This window comes from Diplotaxodon limnothrissa, linkage group LG16 (assembly GCF_057381915.1).
Source record: "Diplotaxodon limnothrissa isolate DT_005_m linkage group LG16, D_limnothrissa_male_GT1.1, whole genome shotgun sequence".
Classification (NCBI taxonomy): Eukaryota; Metazoa; Chordata; class Actinopteri; order Cichliformes; family Cichlidae; genus Diplotaxodon; species Diplotaxodon limnothrissa.
This window is the reverse complement of record NC_140611.1, coordinates 27,424,644-27,447,402: the sequence shown is the minus strand read 5'-3', so window position 1 is coordinate 27,447,402 and position 22,759 is coordinate 27,424,644. Positions and strand designations below refer to the sequence as shown.

Here is a 22,759-nt window from a genome sequence, read left to right as displayed (position 1 = left end):
GGCTATAATTTCGTACACTGCACTTCCAAGGTGAACATGTTCAGCGGTGGCATTGATGGCTTGTTTTGCTTGCGAAACAGTCTTCTACGATTTAAAAACTCATTGTTCTCTCTAGAGCAAAAGAAGGCTTCCCAGCCAGGAAATTGTTTAATGTTTGCTTTCCATGGCAGTGTGTGGCAGTGATCATCAACTCAGATTCTCAGAAGGAAATTAAATGTCTATTTACCCCCCAAAATTAACCAAATTTCATTATTTGACAATGTTTCTAAAGGAGATGTCACGATTTACCTTTCCTCCATCAGCATTATATTCTTTTTCATTGACATCCAACAGGCGAGCCAGCCCAAAGTCAGTGATCTTGATGTGGTTGGGAGATTTGACCAGGACATTTCGGGCTGCCAAATCCCTGTGGACGAGCCTACGCTCCTCTAGATACATCATTCCCTGCAACACAACAGATGCACATAAAGACAATATTTCCCTCCAAGTTCATTTGCAACAACATACATGATACTGCTGTCTATAAATCAAATGCATGCAAGTTAAGATCACCATATGTTGTCATCATTATCACTATCAAGTCAACGTTAGAATTTTTCTAATTATTTATATCAGCATCATTAAAACCACTTTGATATTTTTAGATTTATAATTCCCATCAATCAACAACTAGACTGTAGAAAAGCCCCCGTAACTGCCAAATGCTTGGCAATGCAATCAAAGGTAGTATCCATAAGCATGTTTTCAATTAAAACAGGACTCATAGGAGCAAGAATGTTGGAGTAAAACACTTCCATCTGTATATTTACTTAACAATTAGGAAACCAACCCTGTGCTCTGTCTTTACAACTGATATGCTTTAGAAAAAAACCCAACAAAACAAACTCTCAAAACATTTTACTGTTGCAGTTTTAGGTTAATAGGTTAATATTTTAAATCCCAATTTTAATGTCACTGGGATGTTTTCCCCATTTTTTTTCAGCAAAAAGTACAAGTGCTTAATAAAAACAAAACAAAAAAACAATTACAAGAAAACAAAAAAACATCATTACCGTGTGTAGAGAGGCACGTGTGCACAAACATGTGCACCGGTAAAGAGGATATCAGAATTTGCATCATTACAAAAGCAGAAAGGCAACCTCAGCGTGAAGCAAAATGCCAGCCATGTCCTAAAGCTACAATATAATATCTCCATAAAGCTGTGTAAAGGCTTTTCACTTTCTACACCTTGTGCAGCACATCTTGAGCCTACACTGCCTATTGTGCATCACTGCTAGAGTGGACTTGAAGAGACAGAAAAATAGGGGAAAACTATTTCAAATTGGACAAGCAATAATGTAAGCCACTTTGTTTGAAGTGGTGAGAAGACAGAGAAAACGAGGCCTTATTTGAAGCCATAACAAATTGGATTTAGCTGGAATGGGCTGGAATGAAACGAGAAGTAGGAGCAGGAGGAGAGTAGAGGGATGGAGATAGGTGGGGTTGAGCTACACCAGTCTAAGAGGTGAGATAACATTCATACAGTTGTAAGGCTATGATCACACTGCCTCGTTTGGCTTAATCTCAGGAGCGAACAGGTGCTTTTAGCATACCTGCACATATACATACAAACCCATATGCACCTGTAGACATGAATATGACATAATATTGCTTTCATAAGACGCTGACATAATAAATCATTCTCATGAGCAGATAATTCTATTACAGTACATGTCCATCCAGCTATTCACTGCAGCGCAGTACAGGAACAAGTTCAATAACTGCATATGTGGGACTATATCACCATGCACCTACATCTGCCCTTAAAATTAAGGGCAGGAGGTGAAGTTATTTCACTTCATGAAAAGTATAATGATTTGTGCCAATCAAAAAAAATCACATAAATTGCTGTGGAGACTGAGATTCATAACTGTTGTAGGTAGCACCTCAATGAAGTAATCAAACATATCATACATAAACATACTATTACAGTACAACAGAGTGCATTCTTTGTTTTGGCTATTATATCAGAATGAATCAGTATCTCTCAGATTTGCATGGTCAGATTGTACAAATGAGTGCTTATTTATGAGCTTTAGCGTTAATGACTTTTACTACTGGCTCTAAGCTCAACAAGCACTTGTAAGGCAAATTTAAGCTCTGCTCTTATAGCCAGTGCTGCCAGTTTGGGAATATGTTAGGAGATTAATGTGCCCAATCGCTGAGACTGTGACTAATGGAAACTATGCAACTCGAGCAATGTACTTGTATTTAAACTTTTTTCTTGTAAAACATACGGCATGACTAATGTGCAGGTTTTTGCTATTTACATGAGCAATCTAATGATGTCTGATTCCACTCTGTGCCAGAGCTAAAAAAAAATTACAGTAACAATGAGGATCCATGAGCTGATATGTTATGATGTACCATATGCTCAAAAGCAGAATTTACATTAAAAGCAGAAACGCTGATATACACTAAGGGGATGATTATTAAATTTCAAACATGCCAACGTGTGATTTTCAGTGTCTATGAGAGTGTCTATTCTTTTCCCCACAGTGTTGTGCCAACTTTTGCAAGCATACCTTGCCCAAAATGCTGCAGAAGGGGTAGAATTGAAAATGGACAAAGGCCAAGCTGGTCATTGCCCATGGCTCATCGAGTCTGTGTGTATGTCAATGTATACACTGCCAGGTTTCTGACAGATTCTTATTTGTACATAAATCGCACCCAGTAATCTCCTCAATTTTCGAGACAATTAAGCAGCGGAGAGAGAATGGATGGTTTGGCAACCCATGAATTTTAATTTGCCAGAACGATGAGATTGAGAGGGGGAGGTGATGGTGTGTGTGCAGAGTGGGAAGTGGCTGCAGACGTGCGTAAGGAACAAACTTTTTTTTCTTTTTCTACTCGGTTGCTCTCATTTACTGGCCTCCCATGTGGACACGATGAGAACAACTCACTGCCAGAGGTTTTGTAATTGCAGCAAACCTGGATGAGACAGCCAGGCTGCTGCCAGTAGTGGAAGCTGTATTTCAGGTAAGCTTGCCACCAGAGAAAATCCACAGGGTTCAGACAGACTCTGTTATGATCGCACCTCCAGACGAGAGGTGCTTTCCAATCAGTAGGGATAAGACCTATGCCCTAAACCTTGCACACTGAGATTTTACATGGCAAAGCAAGCCAGGGAGAAAAATCTCTAGAATACCTAGAAGCGGAACAGTCTTCAAATGCCCCCATCAGAATTTTAGGAAATATAAGTATAACAGAACAACAACAACAACAAAACCCATTCATACCATGTAACTCTCACATTAAACAGGTTTTATTTACATATAATAAAATAGCATCACTGTAATCTACACTAACTCAGCCATCCTTATTAAACTTTCTGATGGGAAGAATGTTTGTTTAAAAAAGCTGCAAAGAAGATCTCATTTATAGAAGGGACGGTGAAAAGGACATAAGTAGATACTACAGGTATACAATCTATACAGGTGCTAAACCATCCTCATGGCAGTGAAGAAAATCGCTACTCTCTCGGAAAATATTCTGATATCCTGCCATGGTTATTTGGGCCTATTTCAGAGAGGCCTGCAAACAAAACCCAAGTGGAAGGCATTGTCCTTAGATGTGTTTTGTGAAGACAGATTTGGCAGCGAGTGGCAAAGGGCTGGAGATTAAATCAATAGGAGGAGAGCGAAGAGAGGTGGTGCCCATTTTTCACTGACTGGCACTTCCCACTGTTGTTTATTCTGGCAAGATACACACACACACACACACACACACACACACACACACACACACACACACACACACAGACACAGACAGATGCATGCAGAGAAAGCTGTCGACCCACATAGCCACCACACGCGCACACACAGAGAAATCTATAATCAAGTGATTCATCCTGAATAATGTTATTCATGAGGAAACACTTCTAATGAGACTGAACATCCAACAGAGGCTCTATAAACCTCTTGTGTGTTCGCTTTCTTCAGTGAGTGTATGTGTATGTGTGCCTGAGGTTATTCTCATGCTGTGCTTATGTAGGAGTGATGTTTCTCACTGTGGATTTATGCTCATAAAGATTCAGGAAGAATTTATAGATTGCACATGGTGACACATAATTAAAGCTGTATTCATAGTGTTACAATTTCCTACATGAACAGTGAACTTTAATTTCATTAAACAAATACAGTAACAGCATTTTTGTGAGGTGTGAGAGGAAAATAATATAGGAATACAATATCTTTCAGTTAAAACAACTCCGCACTTAAGACACAAACTAGTATTGACGATACCGTCACCAAGCATCAACAAATCAATTCTACCTTGGACTGCATTGTTCCCTTTCTGGCTAATTCTCTGTGTTATTTCTGCTTCCTTTGGTTTCTGTAGGCTAATATGTTTAAGTGGATACCATTTAACCAAGAACAGTCGTGAAAGCTTGAAAGAGAAAGCAACTAAACCTCTCTAGAAATGAAAGAAACCTAGTTGCCTGATAGCAGGATATAAGATGGAAGTTGGGACTGCATACACTGAGAAGCACAACTATGTGGCTGGGATAGTGTGCAGGAACATATTTGCCGCATACAGAGTAGAAGTCCCCAAGTCCCGATGGGAGACTAAAGGTTGTTGAGAACAACAAGAATAAGGTTCCAGACAGACAAGCAGATGCTGGCTAACCAACCTGATATAGTGGATGCTGATAATGAGTAGAAGAGCTGTGATTTGTAGTTGTTGATAGCAACATCAGGAAGAAGGAGCATGAGAAAATATAGAAACAGTGAAAGATACAAAGTCCAAAGTGATACCACTGGTAATAGCAGCATTAGGAGTTGTAACCCCCCAAACTCAAACAGTAGCTCCAGCAGACTCCAAATAAAATCAGATGTCATCAGATGCTGCGCAGATCCCCCAAACCGCCAGGCCTCTGAGAGGACCCAAGCCACCTGCTCACAAGCCTTCAAAGAGAAATGGTCCAGTCTTCCAACGTGACTCACAGCAGGAAGTAGTCAGTGCCCTGTCAGCCTTTGACAGTGTGTAATTCAGTCCACAGTTTGTTAGGTTGTTGTTTGCACACATCTTGCATTCAAGGGATCATCTCTGATCGCCCACAAAACCTAGACATTGCCCAGCTGTTCATTCCTGGGAGCGTCTGCAGCTTCTTTTTTGGAATGGGAGGTAATGTTGGAGCACCAGCATAAACTTATACACAGAAATTCCCTCTTTGCGAGAGAGTTCACTCTTTAGTAAATTCAAGGAACATTGCACTGAGCTACTAGGTGCTTCTTGGTCAGTATGGATGTTCCCTTTCTAGTCATCCATAATTCCCCCATGCAATGCATATAACCCCTCACACTGGATAAACTGGCATAGTAGCATCACATCAGCATTGCATACCATATGATCAGTCCTTGTCCATTCATGTCGACTGCCTTATTCCAGTAGCACACTTTTCATCAGTATGTACTGGTTCCCCAACCCCTGATTTGTATCTTGTTAAGTATGGTTTATGTTCTGTTTTCAGTTAGGCTTGAGTAGTATATTGTGCTTGGTATTTGTTAGTAGCTCAGGAATTTAGATTCTATCGGAAATAATACCAACAGGTATATCAATCAAAGTGAAATGCACATTTTCTGTGATGTCGGTGTTGTTATAAAATACTGTGCATTTCCTTTTGAGTGCATAACATCAGACCCTGTAGAAAAGTGTGATTACAATGAATGATAGTAATTTTATAATACTGAATAGTGAGCAGCAAGAGAGCATGACTCATCTGTGCTATTTTTCTCTTTTATTATTCTGCCTCTTTTGCTCATTTTAACAGGGATGCCAGTATCTCTGGAGGGCACAGGATGTTTAGTGACTGTCTGTTTTGTGTTATCATATTGAGAATGCAGTTTTATTGGAGACCGGTGACATCAGTACAGAGATCTGCTTAATGCGGTACATGTTTAATGTAGGGTTTAGATATAAAAAGACCCCAGTAGGCTCGGGAGAAGGTGAATCACCGTTTAAGGAATGAGGTGAAACAAATCGGACCAATGTGGAGGAGAAACTGAGAGAAAGGTGGGGGGGAATGATAACACAATAATGATGAAAGCGGTAGGCTTTCATTTCATTTTGAGCTCCCATGTCGGAATGAATTTAGAAAATGACATTAGTGGGCAGCTTGAATATGAACAATTTGTCTGTGCTCAGAATGAGTTAGCACTTTGCAAAAGGAAACCTTGTTCATATACATTTATTCTCTCTGATGAACCCTTAATGCAGATGCACTACCATACCTACAACCTAGACGAGGGGGGTTCTCTTTTATGTGAAAACAGACAAATCTGCACCTGCACAAATTGGCAATTGCACAAAGTGCATCTGAGCAATATGCATTCATCTCTTTAATTAAAGATCAGCTAGTAAAACACTAAAAGTTGTGAATTAAAGGTATTGAAGAGAAGGATAAGTGATACTGACAATGTATTTTTTTTTTTAAAAACTATGTCACCGTACAAACAATTATCCCCCACTGGTGAAAGTTCTTTTTGTTTTGAACTGTGCGCTGGGATGAATGCATAATGCCTATATGTTGTACTTTCATGTTTACTTCACTCTCTAGACAAATTATCTGTGATCTCAGAGACAAAACCGGAATATTGTGACAGAAGTAATTTTCCATAGTTTCTTTTGACCCACAACAATTCCAAAAATATGAAAAGTAGTACTTTTCCTGCATTTCGAGTGCATCTCAGAGTGATGTATTCCAAACTCTTTGCATACTCTTATGCAAATATGATGTGCCTTTAAAAAGAGATAACATTTGGCTTGCATTTCAGCATGTGTTGTGTGTAGAATTATAACACATACATTAGTACGCCCAGACAATCCTCAATTGTGCGTAAAGCATTCACGGATGCCTCAGAGCAAAGAGCTGGCCTGAGAATCTTTTTGTAGAATTAAGTCTCTTGTGTCTCGCTATTGCTACTATGTCAGGTTCAGCATTAATAAAAGGGGTTAGAGAAGCAATAAATGCCAGCTGAAGTCAAGTCAAGGGTTTTACTCACCAAGTGACCTATCATTTCTATTTTCTGACCTGTGCTCTGGCAGAAGCAGAGATGGAACACTAATAATAAATGATAAAAGATAAGTTTGTACACGTATAAAACTCAGCCCTTACAATCCCCAACAATTGCAATACTGGCAAAACTGTTTTGTTGTTTTGAATTACAACAACCAGCAATAAATATTTACAACTAATAATTTGATTTATGGGGCTATTTTGGATAGTTATTTTTTTCTGGGAGGAAATGTAAATTAACAGTATAAAACCGCTAATTCTCAGGTAATTGCTGGATGAAGTGTAATTTGAACTATTTTAAATTCTTTTAAAAAGTAGAACTGGTGAAATTCAGATTAGTTAAATGAGTTTTAAAGAGCAAATCAGGGCTGAATACATTTGTAGGTAAATTGGACTAACATAGGAAATTCCCTGATAATATGCAACTTAATCAGAGTAGTGCTTACAATATGGAAAACTATTGTACACTGGATAAATAGCATAATTGTTGTTGCTATTTTGTGAAAGCCGCAGGCATCTGACAGATACTCACACTGTGTCCTTTTGCAAGAGACCAGTCTTACTCCTGACTTGTCACATTTGGAGACTTGGGCAGGCATCACGTTTAAACATTAGTAACTCATTAGTGTTATTTCTCAGTCTGTTAAAATTTTGAACCGAATCAGAATCTTTTCCTAATCCCTAATCCTAACCAAAGTTTTTGCCTTAATCTAGCCAAACATGGAGTAAAAAGAAAGCAGGGCTTTGCTACCCATTAAAAGCTGAAAACACTGTTCAGCTTTAAAAAAGTGACAAAGCCCTGCTTGATAAACCCGGTAATGTAAAGTTTGTCCTTATCATTGGATACAGTGGGCACATCAAAGTACAAAATACCTTGTATCATTGTCTGATATCCAGTGTCTTTTCTGTCTAACCCAATGGGAATGAGAAGAAGTTGACTGATATGAGATTCAAGACCCACCAATGCGGATGATATTTGTGAATGCCAGCTTTAAAATTCAAAGTCCACTATAGGAAATACGTGAAGTATATAGAAATCTTATTGGAAATATTAAATATTTGTGATGTTTATGGGAGCTTCAGATATCGGGTTCACTAAAAGATTCAGCAGAATGAGTTGGCCAGTATGAGCATGGAATCTCTAATAGCATGTAATTCGTAATTACATGTGCATGCACCTTTTTATCTATACTTACATTAACCTCCTAGGACGTCCACATATGTGGACATCACATTTTGGGTTATTTAGACCAAAATACTCAATTTTGCTCTACAAGGGCCTGATATCCACTTACGAGGACATTATACCGCTACTGTTCTATAAAAATTTTAAACAAATATCCTCATATGTGGCTCTTATTTTTCATAAAAACAAAACCAAGGTAAAAAAAAATCTGGCTATTCTTTCTTTTTACATTTATCGGGCCCCAATATGCTCAAATATCAAAGAGAAATTAAAAATGCATGCCGTGGAAGAGTTCGGGTCTTAGGAGGTTAAAGCGGGTGACTGTTAAAGAGATAATCTTCTGATCTTACAATCAATAACATCATAACTCAATAACATGAGTAAGCTAAGATGATACATACCTATGAAACTGTGCTTTATCTAATCACAGTGGAGATGAAGGGGAAGTGTCTCATTCCATATGCTGTAACGTATGGGGTATGTATGCTGTTGCTAAAGAGCTGTCAAGCAGCCATCATGATAAGTGGGATTTACTCTCTTGACTCTGAATGAGTAGAGGCTGACCTTACTTAGTCATAGCTGTAGGTGTAAGTTATCTACCGTCACACAATGAATATAAGCTGCTTTTAAATAGATAATGTATAATTCAGTCAAAGGTTTAGCTCATATCAGTGGAGAATAGCGTATGAACGTGATCATTTTTACTGGAAATTAAAATATCCATTTTTTCATGCAATGGAGAAAAAGCAAAAGGTCAAGTTTCATGTCACTGGTTGTATAAAAAAATCAGAAAAATATAACAGCCTGAGAGAATAACAACAATAAAATATCATTAAGAATGCAAAGGGAATCCCTAAACTTTCTCTTTTTTTGGTTTTTGGAGCTTTTTCACCCATTCCTCCAACAATTACTGGTCTAGTCAAACACATATTTTATCTCAAGTCTATTAGGCAGTTTAAGCCTGCCTTTTAAGACTCATGCATTTTAGCTGGGAAGAGAGTTTTTTTTATAGCTTTGCTGTACATGTCAAGAATTTTAATTTTGTTGTGAATAAGTAGATTTAATGTTCACATAAGTGGGAGCTTGAATTGAGTGAAATAAACAAACAATACAAGAGAGTAAAGCACCCAGGGCTCTTTGCTTGAGAGAAAGCTAATATTTTTGAAGCCCATCATCCAGCTGGCTCTTATGAATGAATGCATGAAGGGTATCTTTTGACCTCACCACCCACAGAAGAAGGGACAAAGAGAAAGCTCAGACAGAAAGAGAAATATAAAGAACAATGGCACAGATGGAAATAAAGTAACACATTACATTTAATGCAGCTTTATGTACTGAAAGTTTATGCGAAATGTATCTTGAAATGTCAAATATCTGGGAAAGTCACAGTTTTGCACTTACTCAAATCAATTATGGAGTTTAATCCCTTTAAAGAATGACAATGCACACATGCATTTTGAGTTGTGCCTAAAAAGTAAGAAATAATTTTGTTCAAAGAGCTCTTGACTCATGAAAGTCTGACTGCAAGTTGGTGGAAAATGTGAAACATTATTACTCATTATGTAATAATTATGTTTATCCACAAGGGTCAGTTTGACTTTGGAGATGCGCAGTATATGCGCATATAACGTGAAACAACAGGGAGGCCACAGAGGTTTTCAGAATGATGCGGCATTTCATCGACGTCTACATCATCTAAGATCTGGTGATGTCATAGGAATTCAAGGAAGCTGGGGAGAAGGGTTAGGTCTACAACGAAAGGGCACAGAAAAAAATCAGGTCTATGCATGGTGAGGGCAAAGAAATGCAAACACTCAGCAGAAATTTATCCATCCTTCCTTCTTTTTTTTTTTAAACCGAATCATCTTATACTGAGAGGTCAGAATGAAATGTTAAATGATGGTTTGGGAAAAGCTTGTTTCAGCAACTCACTCTTCACTTCTCTGTCTTTGTCTTTGTCTTTGCAGAGGCACTGGTTCACTGAACTCTAAAGTCAAGGCTGTGCATATAAAATCCTCAAGGGTCATTTGACCTTTCCAATCAGAAGCTGCAGAATCTATAGGGCATAGAAAACTTCCAAAGAAATGTTATTTGCTCAAGGAGATAAATGAAGGGAGGTGGTTGTGGTTTTACTTTCATAATTATATTTTTCGATCAAATCAATAAATGCTGTAGATGACTTTGGAGTGCTAACCACATAAACAATATGACTTCTGGTTTTGCTGCCTTTCTCTCTCCTCTCATTCTTACAGTATTTCAATATTACCATGTTTCACTCGATGCCTAGTTGCACTCTAGTTATGCCATCTGGCTGTTTACTTGTTTCAAAGATATTTGTTTAGATTGCAAAGATTGCCAATACGTGTGGCAGAAATACACTCATACGCATGTTAAGATTATACCATTATCACTGCCTGATGAAGAGAGACAAATACAAACAGAAAAGGGATAAAAATGGTGATTGAAAAAGACAGCATTGGCAAAAGGTGTTATTTTGTGGGAATACGTACGTGTGTGCATATATGACCCATATTATATTACTCTACCTTGCTTTCTATCAGTGTATAGCTACTGCTGCCACCGTGCCAACATGCTGGTATGCCAGGTCCCTACAGGCATCTTTGGGATCAGGTGGCAGGTTCATAACATACGGCAACAACATGACCTTGTCCTGGATGGGCCCGCTTGAGCCCAGTGACAGGGGCAACAGGGGCCAATGGGGTGAGTGAGAGTGGTGAAAAATGAGACACCAGATGGATATGTTAATATAGTTGGCATGCTGTAATCTGCTACTGTTCCTCTCTCTGTCTCTCTCTTCTGCTCTTACTCTTTTTCAGCCTGATTCGCTTGCTCAATTTGTCAATGAGCACACACAGCATAAAATGTCATTCTTAAAGCTTCAGAAAGAAGCAGATGACTGGGCTCCCTCTATCATGAGCCAGCCAGAGCTGTAGCCACACATAATCAAGTTTGTGGCGCAGACTCATTTAATTTGTGCCCTCTTCAATTACAGTAGCCTATAATTTACAAAAAAAAGTAAATACATAACAGAGGGAACTCAGCACACTAATTAAAACAGAGATCCAATCAAATATCAGCTAAAGCACTCAATACAATAATGATGAGTACAGATGGTGCAGTTGATGGGGTATTTTGTGGCAGTTTTTCTTTCTTTTTCACAGTTCCTGAGCCAAACATTTCAGCATTTGACTCTTTGGCATTGACTGGAAACCTTGTAAGTAGCATGAACCGATGTTTTTCTTTGAAAATTTTGTTCTTAAATGGATTTCATGACATTCTGCTATGAAATGTTTGCACACCCATGGGAACAACAGTAATCAGTAAGTATAAAAGATCAAAGTGTTTCTTAATTGCATACAGTATGTTGTATATTTTTTCAATTAATTTAGCACAATTAAGACACTTTTTGGTGTGACTAAGTGTTTTTGGTTTTTTGCAATGAGATGAGGTACTTGTAGATAGAAACATAATTGATTTGTACACTCTTTCTGAAAGAAGAGTCTCCCAAGACTATGAATCAAGTAATATTGATTCATAGTCAAGATAAATTAATCATCATCTGGAAGTTTATATTCAGAATGAGTCACATCTTATGAAGAGCAATGTACGTACTTTGTATGTACAAAGTGCTCTGAGGCAATGATAACTGAAATGGTATTCAAAATGATAAACAGTTTAAATTTTTATTTAAAATTTGTTCCTTTGGGGTTCCATCAGTCAGCAGAACTTTGTGTTTTTCTCAATCTGTTCTTCTCACATGAAGTATTGGGTCTGGTTGAATTTGCAGTTAGTGAGATGATTGCTGATATGTCACTATGTTTCAGTTTAAAGGTGTGTAGTGTCACTGACTGTTATATAATATAGTTAAAACTTGACAGGAGCTGTATATGACCCCTGTTACAATTGATAGTTTGACAAATCTCTGTAATATGTAATTAAAATTTGACATTGTACATTGTAACATTTTCTTCATACAGTCAAGTTTTCACGTCAATATATGCAGTTCTGTGAAAAACTAAGGATAGTTCCCAATTCAATAGCTTGTAGAACCAGCTTCAGCAGCAAGAACTTATATAATGATCATTTTCTATACGGCTTCATCATTCTCTCACATCGTTATGGAGGAATTTTGGCCCAATTTTTTTACAATGTTGCTTCATTCACTGATCCAGATTTGCAGGCATTCGTTTATGCACAGATCTCTTAAGGTCCTACTACAACATTTCAATTGGGTCTGAACTTTGTATGGACCGTTGCAAGACCTAGATTCTTTTCTTTTTCAGTCATTCTGTTGTGCATTTTCTGCTTTGCTTGAGATCATTGTTGATTGATCCAGATGAATGATCCAATTTCAGCCAAGCCAAGTCCCATTTGACTGTAGAATTTTTTGGTATACAGAGAAATTCGGCCCTGGTCCTATGGCTGTGAAATAAGCCAAAATAATCACCTTTCCACCTCCATGTTTGACAGTTGGTATCAGGTGCTGGTATGTGTTTATTTTTCACCAAACACAGTGCGGTGTATTTTGGCCAGTCATCTCTACTTTGTTCTTGTCTGTCCAAAGGACATTGCTCCACAAGTCTTGTGGTTTGTTCAGAAGCAACTTTGCAAACTTAAGACATTTTGCCATGTTCTTTTTAGAGAGAAGATGCTTCTTTCCTGGCAACCCATCAAAACAAACCATACTTGTTCAGTCTTCCTCTAATAGTAGTGTCATGACCTTTAACATTTAAGATGTTAACTGTGGAGCCTGAGATGTAGCTCTTGGGTTTTTTGCAGTTTCTCTGAGCTTTGCACAGTCTGACCTTGGGGTGAATTTGCTGGGATATTGACACAAGTGCATCGGATTAGCAGTGCCTCCATGTTACTTTTCTTTTTTATTTCCTATAGAAGCAATAATGATGTACTTAGACTGCATAAATTCCTGTGAGAACTTTCTTTTTCTCATAACTGTACACAACTTGGAATTACTGTTAAATGGATATGTTGTTTATTGATACGTATTAAGAAAGACATCTGTGTTGTTTGTGACAACATACTGAGATATAGATTTTGTTTGTCACCGTAAAGGAGTGCAGACTAAAAGAAAAGACTTACGAGTGAACTCTGCACATCATACTGTAAGTTTAACAATTACTCCTATGAGTAAAGTTTAAAATTACTTTTTCTGTGTTACTTAACTCGACTTGTGTGCCTCACAATTACAAACAGCTGACCAATTAAAGAAAAAAAAAATCCCCAAACAACATTAAGTGTCCCAGGAAGTTTCTGGATTTTTTGACTTGACTGGATATATGATTGAGCATTAATCTTCAAAAGCAATTTCCTCTCATTTGATGTTTTGATGATGTGGTGGAGCGCTATGTGACCAAGATCTTTTGCATGTGTGTGGGCACTATTATCTTTAAAGAGACCAACCACATCAGGATGGATGGGTTAAAGGTGACTCTGAACATCTTTGTGAACCTGCAATAATTTGCAGCAAGAAGATCAAACCATACCATCAAAATGCTCTTTATAGTGTAAGAGAGCAGCAGAATCGCGTCACTATAGGAGTCAGACGGATTTCAGGATTCATTCAATGTCTGTATGCTGTCGAGCTGAATGTAAATACATTCCTCTATGAACTGAGTATAACCCTACGGCCAATGAAAATGGTTCACTGCTTATGTCATTAAATCCCAAAATGCATGGTTGTCAGTCTAACCCTAAGTGTATTTGTCTTGACTCAGAGATATTTGACTCTCACGGAGATAATTTATGTTCTGCCAACAACATCATGATGCGATATTCCTTTATGTCCTTAATCGCATTGGTACAGCTTGTGCATCTGGCGTTTAACAACATAGGTTATGAGTCAGTTGTTGACTAAGGATGATGACTGCGAGAAACCGCAACTATTTAGAGCAGGGGTTTATTCGGATTTTTTCACCTCCCAAAGGTGGGACAGTCTCGCTATCTACTGAGCCTGGTCTGTTTGTGCTTTCCAGTGAGGGAGTGTATGGAGATTGCCTGGGGTTGTTTGCAAAGGGGTGGGTGTGTTGAAAGACTGCTGAGAAAGCACTTGAGTAAATATCAACTGCGTTTGATTTGAACTGTAATGTTGCCTACAGGAAGGGTCTTCAAGTGTGTACACTTCTTTATTTTCAAGTAGGATAGTGGGTAGTTCTTAAAGCTCCCTTAAATGGAAGCTGGACAAGACAATAACTGCACTGTACATGTTCAATACAAGCAATGAGCTGTCAGGTTACACTCTTTAGGCTGATGCAAATCTGGCTGGAGGCAATACTCGTGTGTAAATATAGTGTATAGACCTTCAATTGGCATCAACCCAAACCAAGTTTTTGAATCGGGAAGAAAAAAAGCATGGAATATTGATTTTCGGAAAATAACAAATTTACTTGTAGATTACTGTTTCGCTAGGTACCAGAGTGTGCACTGGTGCAGATCTTTATGGCAAATTGCCTGTGTGGTTGTTTGAAAGAAAATGTGATCAAGCAATTTTCCCTAGTGTGAAAATATTTTATCTGCAGGCATTTTCTATATTAACACAAAAGCATGCATTGGCCATATTTGATTTTCAATAATCAAATAGTTGTTTGATCTTTGATTGCCTCAATAAAATAGCTCATCATAAAATATACTTTACCCCCCTGGCTTTGCCCAACAGCAAATAGTTGTTTACATTGCAGTCAATCCTGTGAGCAAAGTGTATTAAATGCCTGCCCACTGTCAGTTATTTGTTTGGTGAGTTTGCCGTTTTACAACCCGATAGTTCAAAACCCGGCAATAACTTGTCAGCTCTCAGACACTTTCAGTCAGAGGAGAAAACAGCATGCAACAAGGTTTGCACCTTACAACCAATCAATAAATGGAATAACTGCCACTTAGACCATTATACCATCCTTTTTTCAGTGCTGGAGTAATGAACTGTAATAGAGAAATGATAATAATGATGATAGTCATAATTAGTGGGATAATAACCAGGCAATCACTGGGTGTCGAAACGGGAGACATTAACTGTGATCTATGATTGATCTTTTGCGAGGCCGGCAGCTTGATAATCGAGCAGGAATTCTGTGGAATGGGTTGATGTAGAGAGTATCTGTTGAGTACCGAGTGTCTAATAAATGTTTGTTTTTTATTATTATTATTATGCTCCAGAAGCAAAAGTGTAATCAATCTGAATTCATGCTTGAAAGAAAATTATTTGCCGCATTTCCCCTTTCTTAATTGCAACCACACTATAAAACAACCTTGCTAACTGTGCAATGCAATTCAGCACAGTCACTCAAGTATAGCACCTTAAAGTGAAATTTGAGGAATTCAATTTGAGGTAGTCCTTTACTTGAGTATTTTTATGTTATGCTGCATTACACTTTCAATAAAAGCTACCAGTTCGTTTGCTATTACTATTAACCAAGAAAAAACATCCTTCAATATTAATCAAATACTCAAAAGGTATACTGAAAAATAAAACCAGACAGCATTGTCCATTCCTGAAATTCTTGCTATTTTTGTAATCTTAGTGTGTTTTGTCCACTGTCATTTCAGTAAATAATGCATACACTGTCTCCAGAGACAAAGGAGAGACTGTATCTGCACATATATGCACGTGAGCATACAAAGACGTGCATGTGTGTGCAAATGTATGTCTATATATATGATGGTGTGCATTTGAGCCCCCTTTTAAGAGTGCACTCTTGCCTGTCTGCACACTGAAACCCTCTATTGCGTGTGTGTGTGCATGTGTGTCTGATGGAAGTTGATTTTGTGGTAAGCCTTGGAGACAGTGAAGACTGTCATCAATATTGTACTTTCTTTTCCTCTGAGCTTTCGAATGTATCAACGTGTGTGTATGTGTGTGTGTGTGTGTGTGCGGGTCAAATCAAATCAAATCACTTTTTATTGTCACATCACATGTGCAGGCACACTGGCACAGCACATGCGAGTGAAATTCTTGTGTGCGAGCCCCACAAGCAACAGAGATGTGCAAACACAACAACACAAACGAGCAAAATACAAGAATGGCCAACCTGAAACTAATAAATATATGTACAATATATAATAGTGTATGCATTTCTGGATGTGTATACTAAATATTTTCCTACGTGTGTGTGTGTGTGTGTGTGTGTGTGTGTGTGTGTGTGTGTGTATACACAGTGTAAGACCATGAGTGTGTGAGGCCTTTATAGACAGCCCCAATTTGACAAAGGCAGCGTGAGACTTGCCTGCATGCTGTCAACGAGTTCTAACAAAAGCCAAATTGTAACAGGGGGATCCTGTCTCTGCCATGATAACAGCTTCAACAATGTGGAACCTTGAGTCCTGATCAGGAGAAATGAGTAGGACAGGTTTTCTATAGTTTAGCTTCATTTGCTTCATTTCTCAGATGATACCGATGACATCCCAACACAACCTTGAGCTGTGACAATTCTACCGGGACCCTTGAAAGGGTTTAAAAAGAGCTGTTAGCTTATAAAATGTCCTATGCTGGCTTTTAAGATGTGCTCGGAAAAGGAATCTGCTCAAACAGGCTTCATAGGCACAGGGGCGCAGAAATGGATAAGGACAAGGAAAGTTAAATTACAAACATTGCAGTTTCATGTAATGATATTATTCAAATTTCCCTCAAACACTTGAGATAAGCAGGCCTGTATGAGCATAAACTAATTTCCAAACTCCCAAACCTCTAAACAACAAGTACCAGTACAACTATGCACTGAATAATTCTACAACTACTGTAGATGGTGTATTCACATCACATTTATATTGATAGCTACTGTATATCGCTTGAATCGCAGTTATGCTAAATAAAACAGCAGAGCAGAGCCTGGGACCTTGAATTAGGAAGCTTGCCGTTTTATGACTGTTAATGACACATCATGCACTTTCCAAACAGACAATATTTTCAAAGTTGTTCTGAAAAATGTAAGTTACACTTTGATCTAAACTTTTAATTTATTTACTTGGGAAAAAGTTTCTAGTGCAAGTAGTTAGCTATGTTTCTTGTTAAGGTAAGCTTCTTTTATGTAGGTTAACAGCTTAATTAAGCAGGTTATTTACTTAGGACATTATCACTTCCAAATTAGCCAAGTTAGTTAGTTTTTATGCTTAAAAGAAACCCCCACAAAATACAAAAACTATCTTTGCTTTGTTTTAATATATCACTTTGAAAACAGTTCAGAATAGACTGTGTCCATACATGAAGACATAAATAAACTTTATGGTTACTCAGGTTGGTTGACTCGATTGAAAACTATAAATATCTAGTTTTACATCCTCTGGGGTATGACATTTTGACACTCTATCCAAAATGTATTTCAAGGTGCCCAAGGTGAATCTTCATTTAACAAAACCCACCTGCTCTGGTTGTGCTAATGTAGGCAGTATGGCTCAATTCAAAGCAGGTGCTTTGGCATATCATTTCTCATGCCTCGATTGAGTAGAGACACAGAGTGGTTCTTTTCTGTAACAATGTCTGACTCTACATCTCTTGTCAGTCTGGTTATGCTTCTTGTTCTGTTCTGCAGTTTTAGTGAACTGGTTTTCTGGCTGCTGTAAGCTGTAGATCAGGGGTAGGCAACTCCAAGCCTCGAGTGCCGGTGTCCTGCAGGTTTTAGATCGCACCCTGGGTTAACACACCTGAATCAAATGATTAGTTCATTACCAGGCCTCTGGAGAACTTCAAGAAATGCTGAGGAGTCATTTAGCCCTTTAAATCAGCTGTGATGGATCATGGACACATCTAAAACCTCCAGGACACCGGCACTCAAGGCCTGGAGTTTGCCTACCCCTGCTGTAGATGACGCTGCTCAAACGGATCTTCCAGAGAGGAGAATAGCTTGGTTTTAAGGTTAAGTAGTTGCTAATGGCTTACAAGCAAAAATGTAAGCTTTATTAGTTACTATATTATTCCCTTTTAAGACACTAGGCTGTAATTTAGGTGGGTGTCTTTTTATTATATGACATTTTCAGAAATGTTATTGCTTGTATACCTTTAATTAAAACAGAAAATAAGAAAAAAAATCTTTAAACATAATAAAGTCTGATGAAAAAGGTTTGCAGACACAGAGGAATTTGTGCTTCTGAAGTCTGACTCATGTACTTGAAATTGTATTTTTTCCCTGAGAAATAATTGAAGACAGAAGAAAAAAGAAAGAAAGAAAGAAATGTCCTTTCTATGAGTCAGAGACCACTGAAAATAACTGATGGTGTAGGTCTTTATGTGTGACCGTGTAACTTGACCTCCACTACAGCTACATCATAAGTCCACTCCCATTAACAATTTTATTGCTAATTGCAGTGAACTGGAATATGGAGAGGTTGAGACCATTAAAAGGTTTAATGGCATGTTGGTTGTACTTGACTTTGATTGCTTTTTCTTTGCAGTTAGTCTCTCTCATTTTGGCAAGTGCATTATTAAAACACCAAAAAGACTTCTTCTCTACCAAAATTGATAGTGTTGGGAGCTACTTAAGACACTTCTAACATTTTTATATAGCAATAAATGATATATGCTGGGCAAATCTTTTAGCAGGGAGAGTATTTCAATTACAAAAACAAGATGCAAAACCTGCCAAATGTTCTGCCTCAACCACCGTGACGAGATAAACTAAGGTTTATGTAAATGAGGTAAGTCTAATTAATGGAGCAAATGACTACATATATCAATAAATTATAACTATTAATTTGGACTTTACATTTCAAAGGGCTAGGGAGATTAGCATTTAATAATTTCTTGTAGATGTGCATTTTTGCAGAATCGTGGGTGTGAAAAAAATGTTATTACAATTTACAGGAGGAACGACTGTGATATCACCTCATACATAAAAAGTGAATCTTTGACAAAGTAATCTATGGAGGCCACCATCTGATATTGTCATGCAGTAAGCAATGTATCACAATTAGTTAATCTGCTTTCACCTTGTCCTCAATTCAAAGAGCTGGCAGGTATGTTGCAGCCCAGGTGGGTGAGATGTCACAGAGCCTGGCACCTGGCTCTGGCAAAACAGCGGACATGTCAACCAGACATCACACTCAAAAACACAAATCCACTCATTGATTTATCTTTGACCATAACTGCTCAAATAGACATGTTTGTAATTCATTCAGACTTACAGTTCACATTACCAGACTCTTAATCTGTTATATTGTTACACACACAGCAAGGTTTGAGTCAATTCTAGAGTAGCTAGTGAGGATGTATCTACAGTGGCAGCTTAGTAATTGAAAGTGAAGTGGGTCTAAGCCACAGGTGTCGAACTCCAGGCCTCGAGGGCCGGTGTCCTGCAAGTTATAGATGGATTCTTGATCCATCACCAATGTTGGGTGTAATGCGTTACTAAGTAATGTGTTACTGTAATTAAATTACTTTTCCACTGAAAAAGTAGAGTAACTAATTACTGTTCATTTTTAGGTATTTTAATTACAGTTACTTACAATGTACTTGCAATACATTGTAAAATAATTAAACTCGCTGAATATCATTATTTAATTTCAATAATTTATCTTCTAAACGTAGAAGTAAACTCTGCCACTTTAACATCGCTGTAGTGCAGGTGCACGTCATTTCGCGCCAGTTTGCTGCATAGTCGTATTCTAAAGCGGAAGATGTCGGACTCGGCTGAAGCGAGTGGCTCAAGTGGCTGTTTTATGAAATGGACATGCTCTTCACTTCTCTGAAACAAGCAGACAAGAACATTACAGTAATATGTAAGCTATGTCCTGGGGAGAAAAAACTATCGGCTGCTGTTAATAGCAGGAGTAATCTACTGAAGCGCCTGACACGAGAGCATAGACGAACACTTCTGAGTGATCCTTGTTCATCATCCATGGATGATGAACTAGGATCATTTTCGAGAAAAGTTAACCTCTGACCTTGAGGTCAAGAACACCGGAACTTGGACTTATCTGAGATTTTAAGTAGATGCACCTATGGTATGAACTTGAAAATCCGAGGTGATATCATTCTCGATTTATTGTGTTCACAAAATTTTCAGAAATCTTGACCTCTGACTTTAAATTTGAGGTCAAACGCATTGGGACAAACTCGGGTGTCCACACCACCTGCCCGCCCACCCAGTGAGGTCGACAATATCCCATCAGCCTTTTATGGCCAAGGGGTGAAAAAACAGACATCCTGGTTTTCAAGCATCTTTGTTTGCCGATAAGTGATGTGACTGGCTAAAAGTGAACTTTTTTTCCCTAATGCCAAAAGAAAAAAAAGCCCAAAACAACCAGAGCAGGTAAAATTTGAGCAGTTTGCTCCTTACTACTTTACTTACTACTGACTCGAGACACAATGGAAAAGCTTATGGAACAATATATAAGCTGATTTTTGTGGTGACACCAACTCACAAATTCCAGAATTCAAAATGTCCTTACATATGAACTGTAAACAAAGAATATGTGGAACTTGGCCCCTTTACAGCTGCGCACAAAAAAAGAATCCCACAGAAAAGCTAGCCAAAACGCTTGTTGCCACACTTCAGTGTTGCCTTGTTCTTAATCTCATCATTACAATTTTACTCAGAAGATAGAATCAGGAGACAGAATCAATAACAATTACAAATGTGCAAAGCAGTTCTTTGTTTTTATAATGCTTTAAAAAAAATCTTTTGGTATTTTCTTGGAGTCCCGTACCTTTTCAAATGTAACATTAGAGTCCATGTTCACAACCTTTAGGTCACATAGCGATTTAAAAAAAAGACAGAAGGGGTTTTACAAGAGCACACACACACATGCACGCATGTGTAGATCTCCAGATCTGTGTTTGCAGAGCCTGTTGATACATCTATATCCTCTGGGAAATAAATATAAAATGTGAGGGAGAACTTATCAGGTAATGAAAAGTGTGGGGAGGATATTTAGGTAGTTTAGTTTGTAAAAATATGCATCTCCAGCACAGTGTTTGGGTTTATTTCTGTTTGTGTTTATGAAAGGTTAAAAAGAAGTGAGATCATTTGTAGTTTGACACTGACACAGAGCGAAAGGAAAAGTGAAGTAAATAAAAAAAAAAAAATACAACAAACTATTATATAGTACATTTTCTATGCTAAACAAAGCCTGTGGGCGTGTGCTTGTTTACTTGAGGGCATCACAATATGTATTGGTGCTTGTTTGCATGTGTTCAATCACTTTGTTAATGTTTGTGTTTTCAAGTTCGGATGTCTACAAGCTTCCGTTTACCTGTGTGAGTTTGTGTGTGTGTTTGGCAGTCTCCCTGAGCTGCCAGTCTCATCCATTGTGTGGGCTGCCTGCAGTCATCTATTTCCCCCACCTGGCCACATCCATCTTCACTCAGCCAGACACTGTTAAAACCGTGTCACTGCTGCGTATGAGTGTGTGTGTGTGTGTGTGTGTGTGTGTGTGTGTGTGTGTGTGTGTGTGTGTGTGTGTGTGTGTGTGTGTGAATGAGTGACTCAGTAAGGCAGAGTCAGAGGAAAAGAAAGAAAGGAAGAGAGAATGTTTTTTCTCTTGTCTTGTTTGTGTTTTCTTTTGACTGACAACACTGCAACTATAAGTCAGTACAGTCGTATAGTCTTTGTATAGCCTTCTGTCCTTTACAGTGACTTATCTGTCTGCTGCCTTGCGGTGTGTGTTTTTGCATTCAGGCCAATCCAAGTTTCATGACCAAGTGTCACTTTTCTTAAAAAAAAAAATCAACAAACATTTTTCAGGTAGAACAAACCCCAACTACTAAGACCACAAGGCCATCCATCTGTACATCTTCCATCTGTTGATTTTCCACTGCTTATCTGGTCTGGGTCATAGTGGCAGTGGACTGAGCAAGGTATCCCAGATGTCCTTTTCAATTTTCTCTAGCCAAGCCCTCGATCTCTTCCTGGGAAAATCCCAAGGCATTCCCTGTCCAGATGGGAAATGTAATCCTTACAATGTGTTCTGCCCTCCCCTCCTGTTCCCAGTTACATGATCCAAAAATGCCTGCAGAGGAAGGCAGCAAGGACGTAATACTAATTGTATGCCTAAACCAATCAAATTAGCACCTTTTGATGTAAAGACACAGCTATTCTAACTTAAAATACCTTTTGGCTGCTCGTATCCATGTTCTATTCTTTCTTTAACAAACCAAAGCTTGTCACCGTGCTGTATGTGAGAATTTGAAAGCAGGAAGACTGGCAAATCCTGAGCTAATGCCTCAGGCTCAACAACCTTTTCACCATGTTCCAACACAACATCTACACTGCCACTGATGCTGCACCAGTCAGTCTATCAATCTCACGATTATTCGATTTTTTTCCTATTCATTTGGAGCAAAGACCCCAACCAGGTGAAAGCAAAACAGTATTTTCACAGCTATAAATAAAAAACAGTAATACAACTGCAGGTTATTATTTCAAAACCCCAGTAAGTGATTTTACTCGAGATGTTTTACTAGCTAGCTCATTATGTGGTGACATCTTGAGTTTAAAGATATTTCTGATTTTAAATTACATGCTTTTAAATTTTTAAGGCATCTGGTATTATTCTCA

The 22,759-nt window shown here is 38.2% G+C and overlaps 1 protein-coding gene across 1 annotated transcript in view; it reads right to left on the bottom strand.

The window, feature by feature from the left end:
- Positions 1 to 22,759, bottom strand: part of erbb4b (erb-b2 receptor tyrosine kinase 4b) — a 176,076-nt gene that overhangs the window by 13,138 nt on the left and 140,179 nt on the right. Inside the window, exon 21 of the mRNA XM_085374300.1 lies at positions 289 to 444. Coding sequence (XP_085230426.1) covers positions 289 to 444 — 156 coding nt within the window. The remainder of the gene's footprint in view (positions 1 to 288; positions 445 to 22,759) is intronic.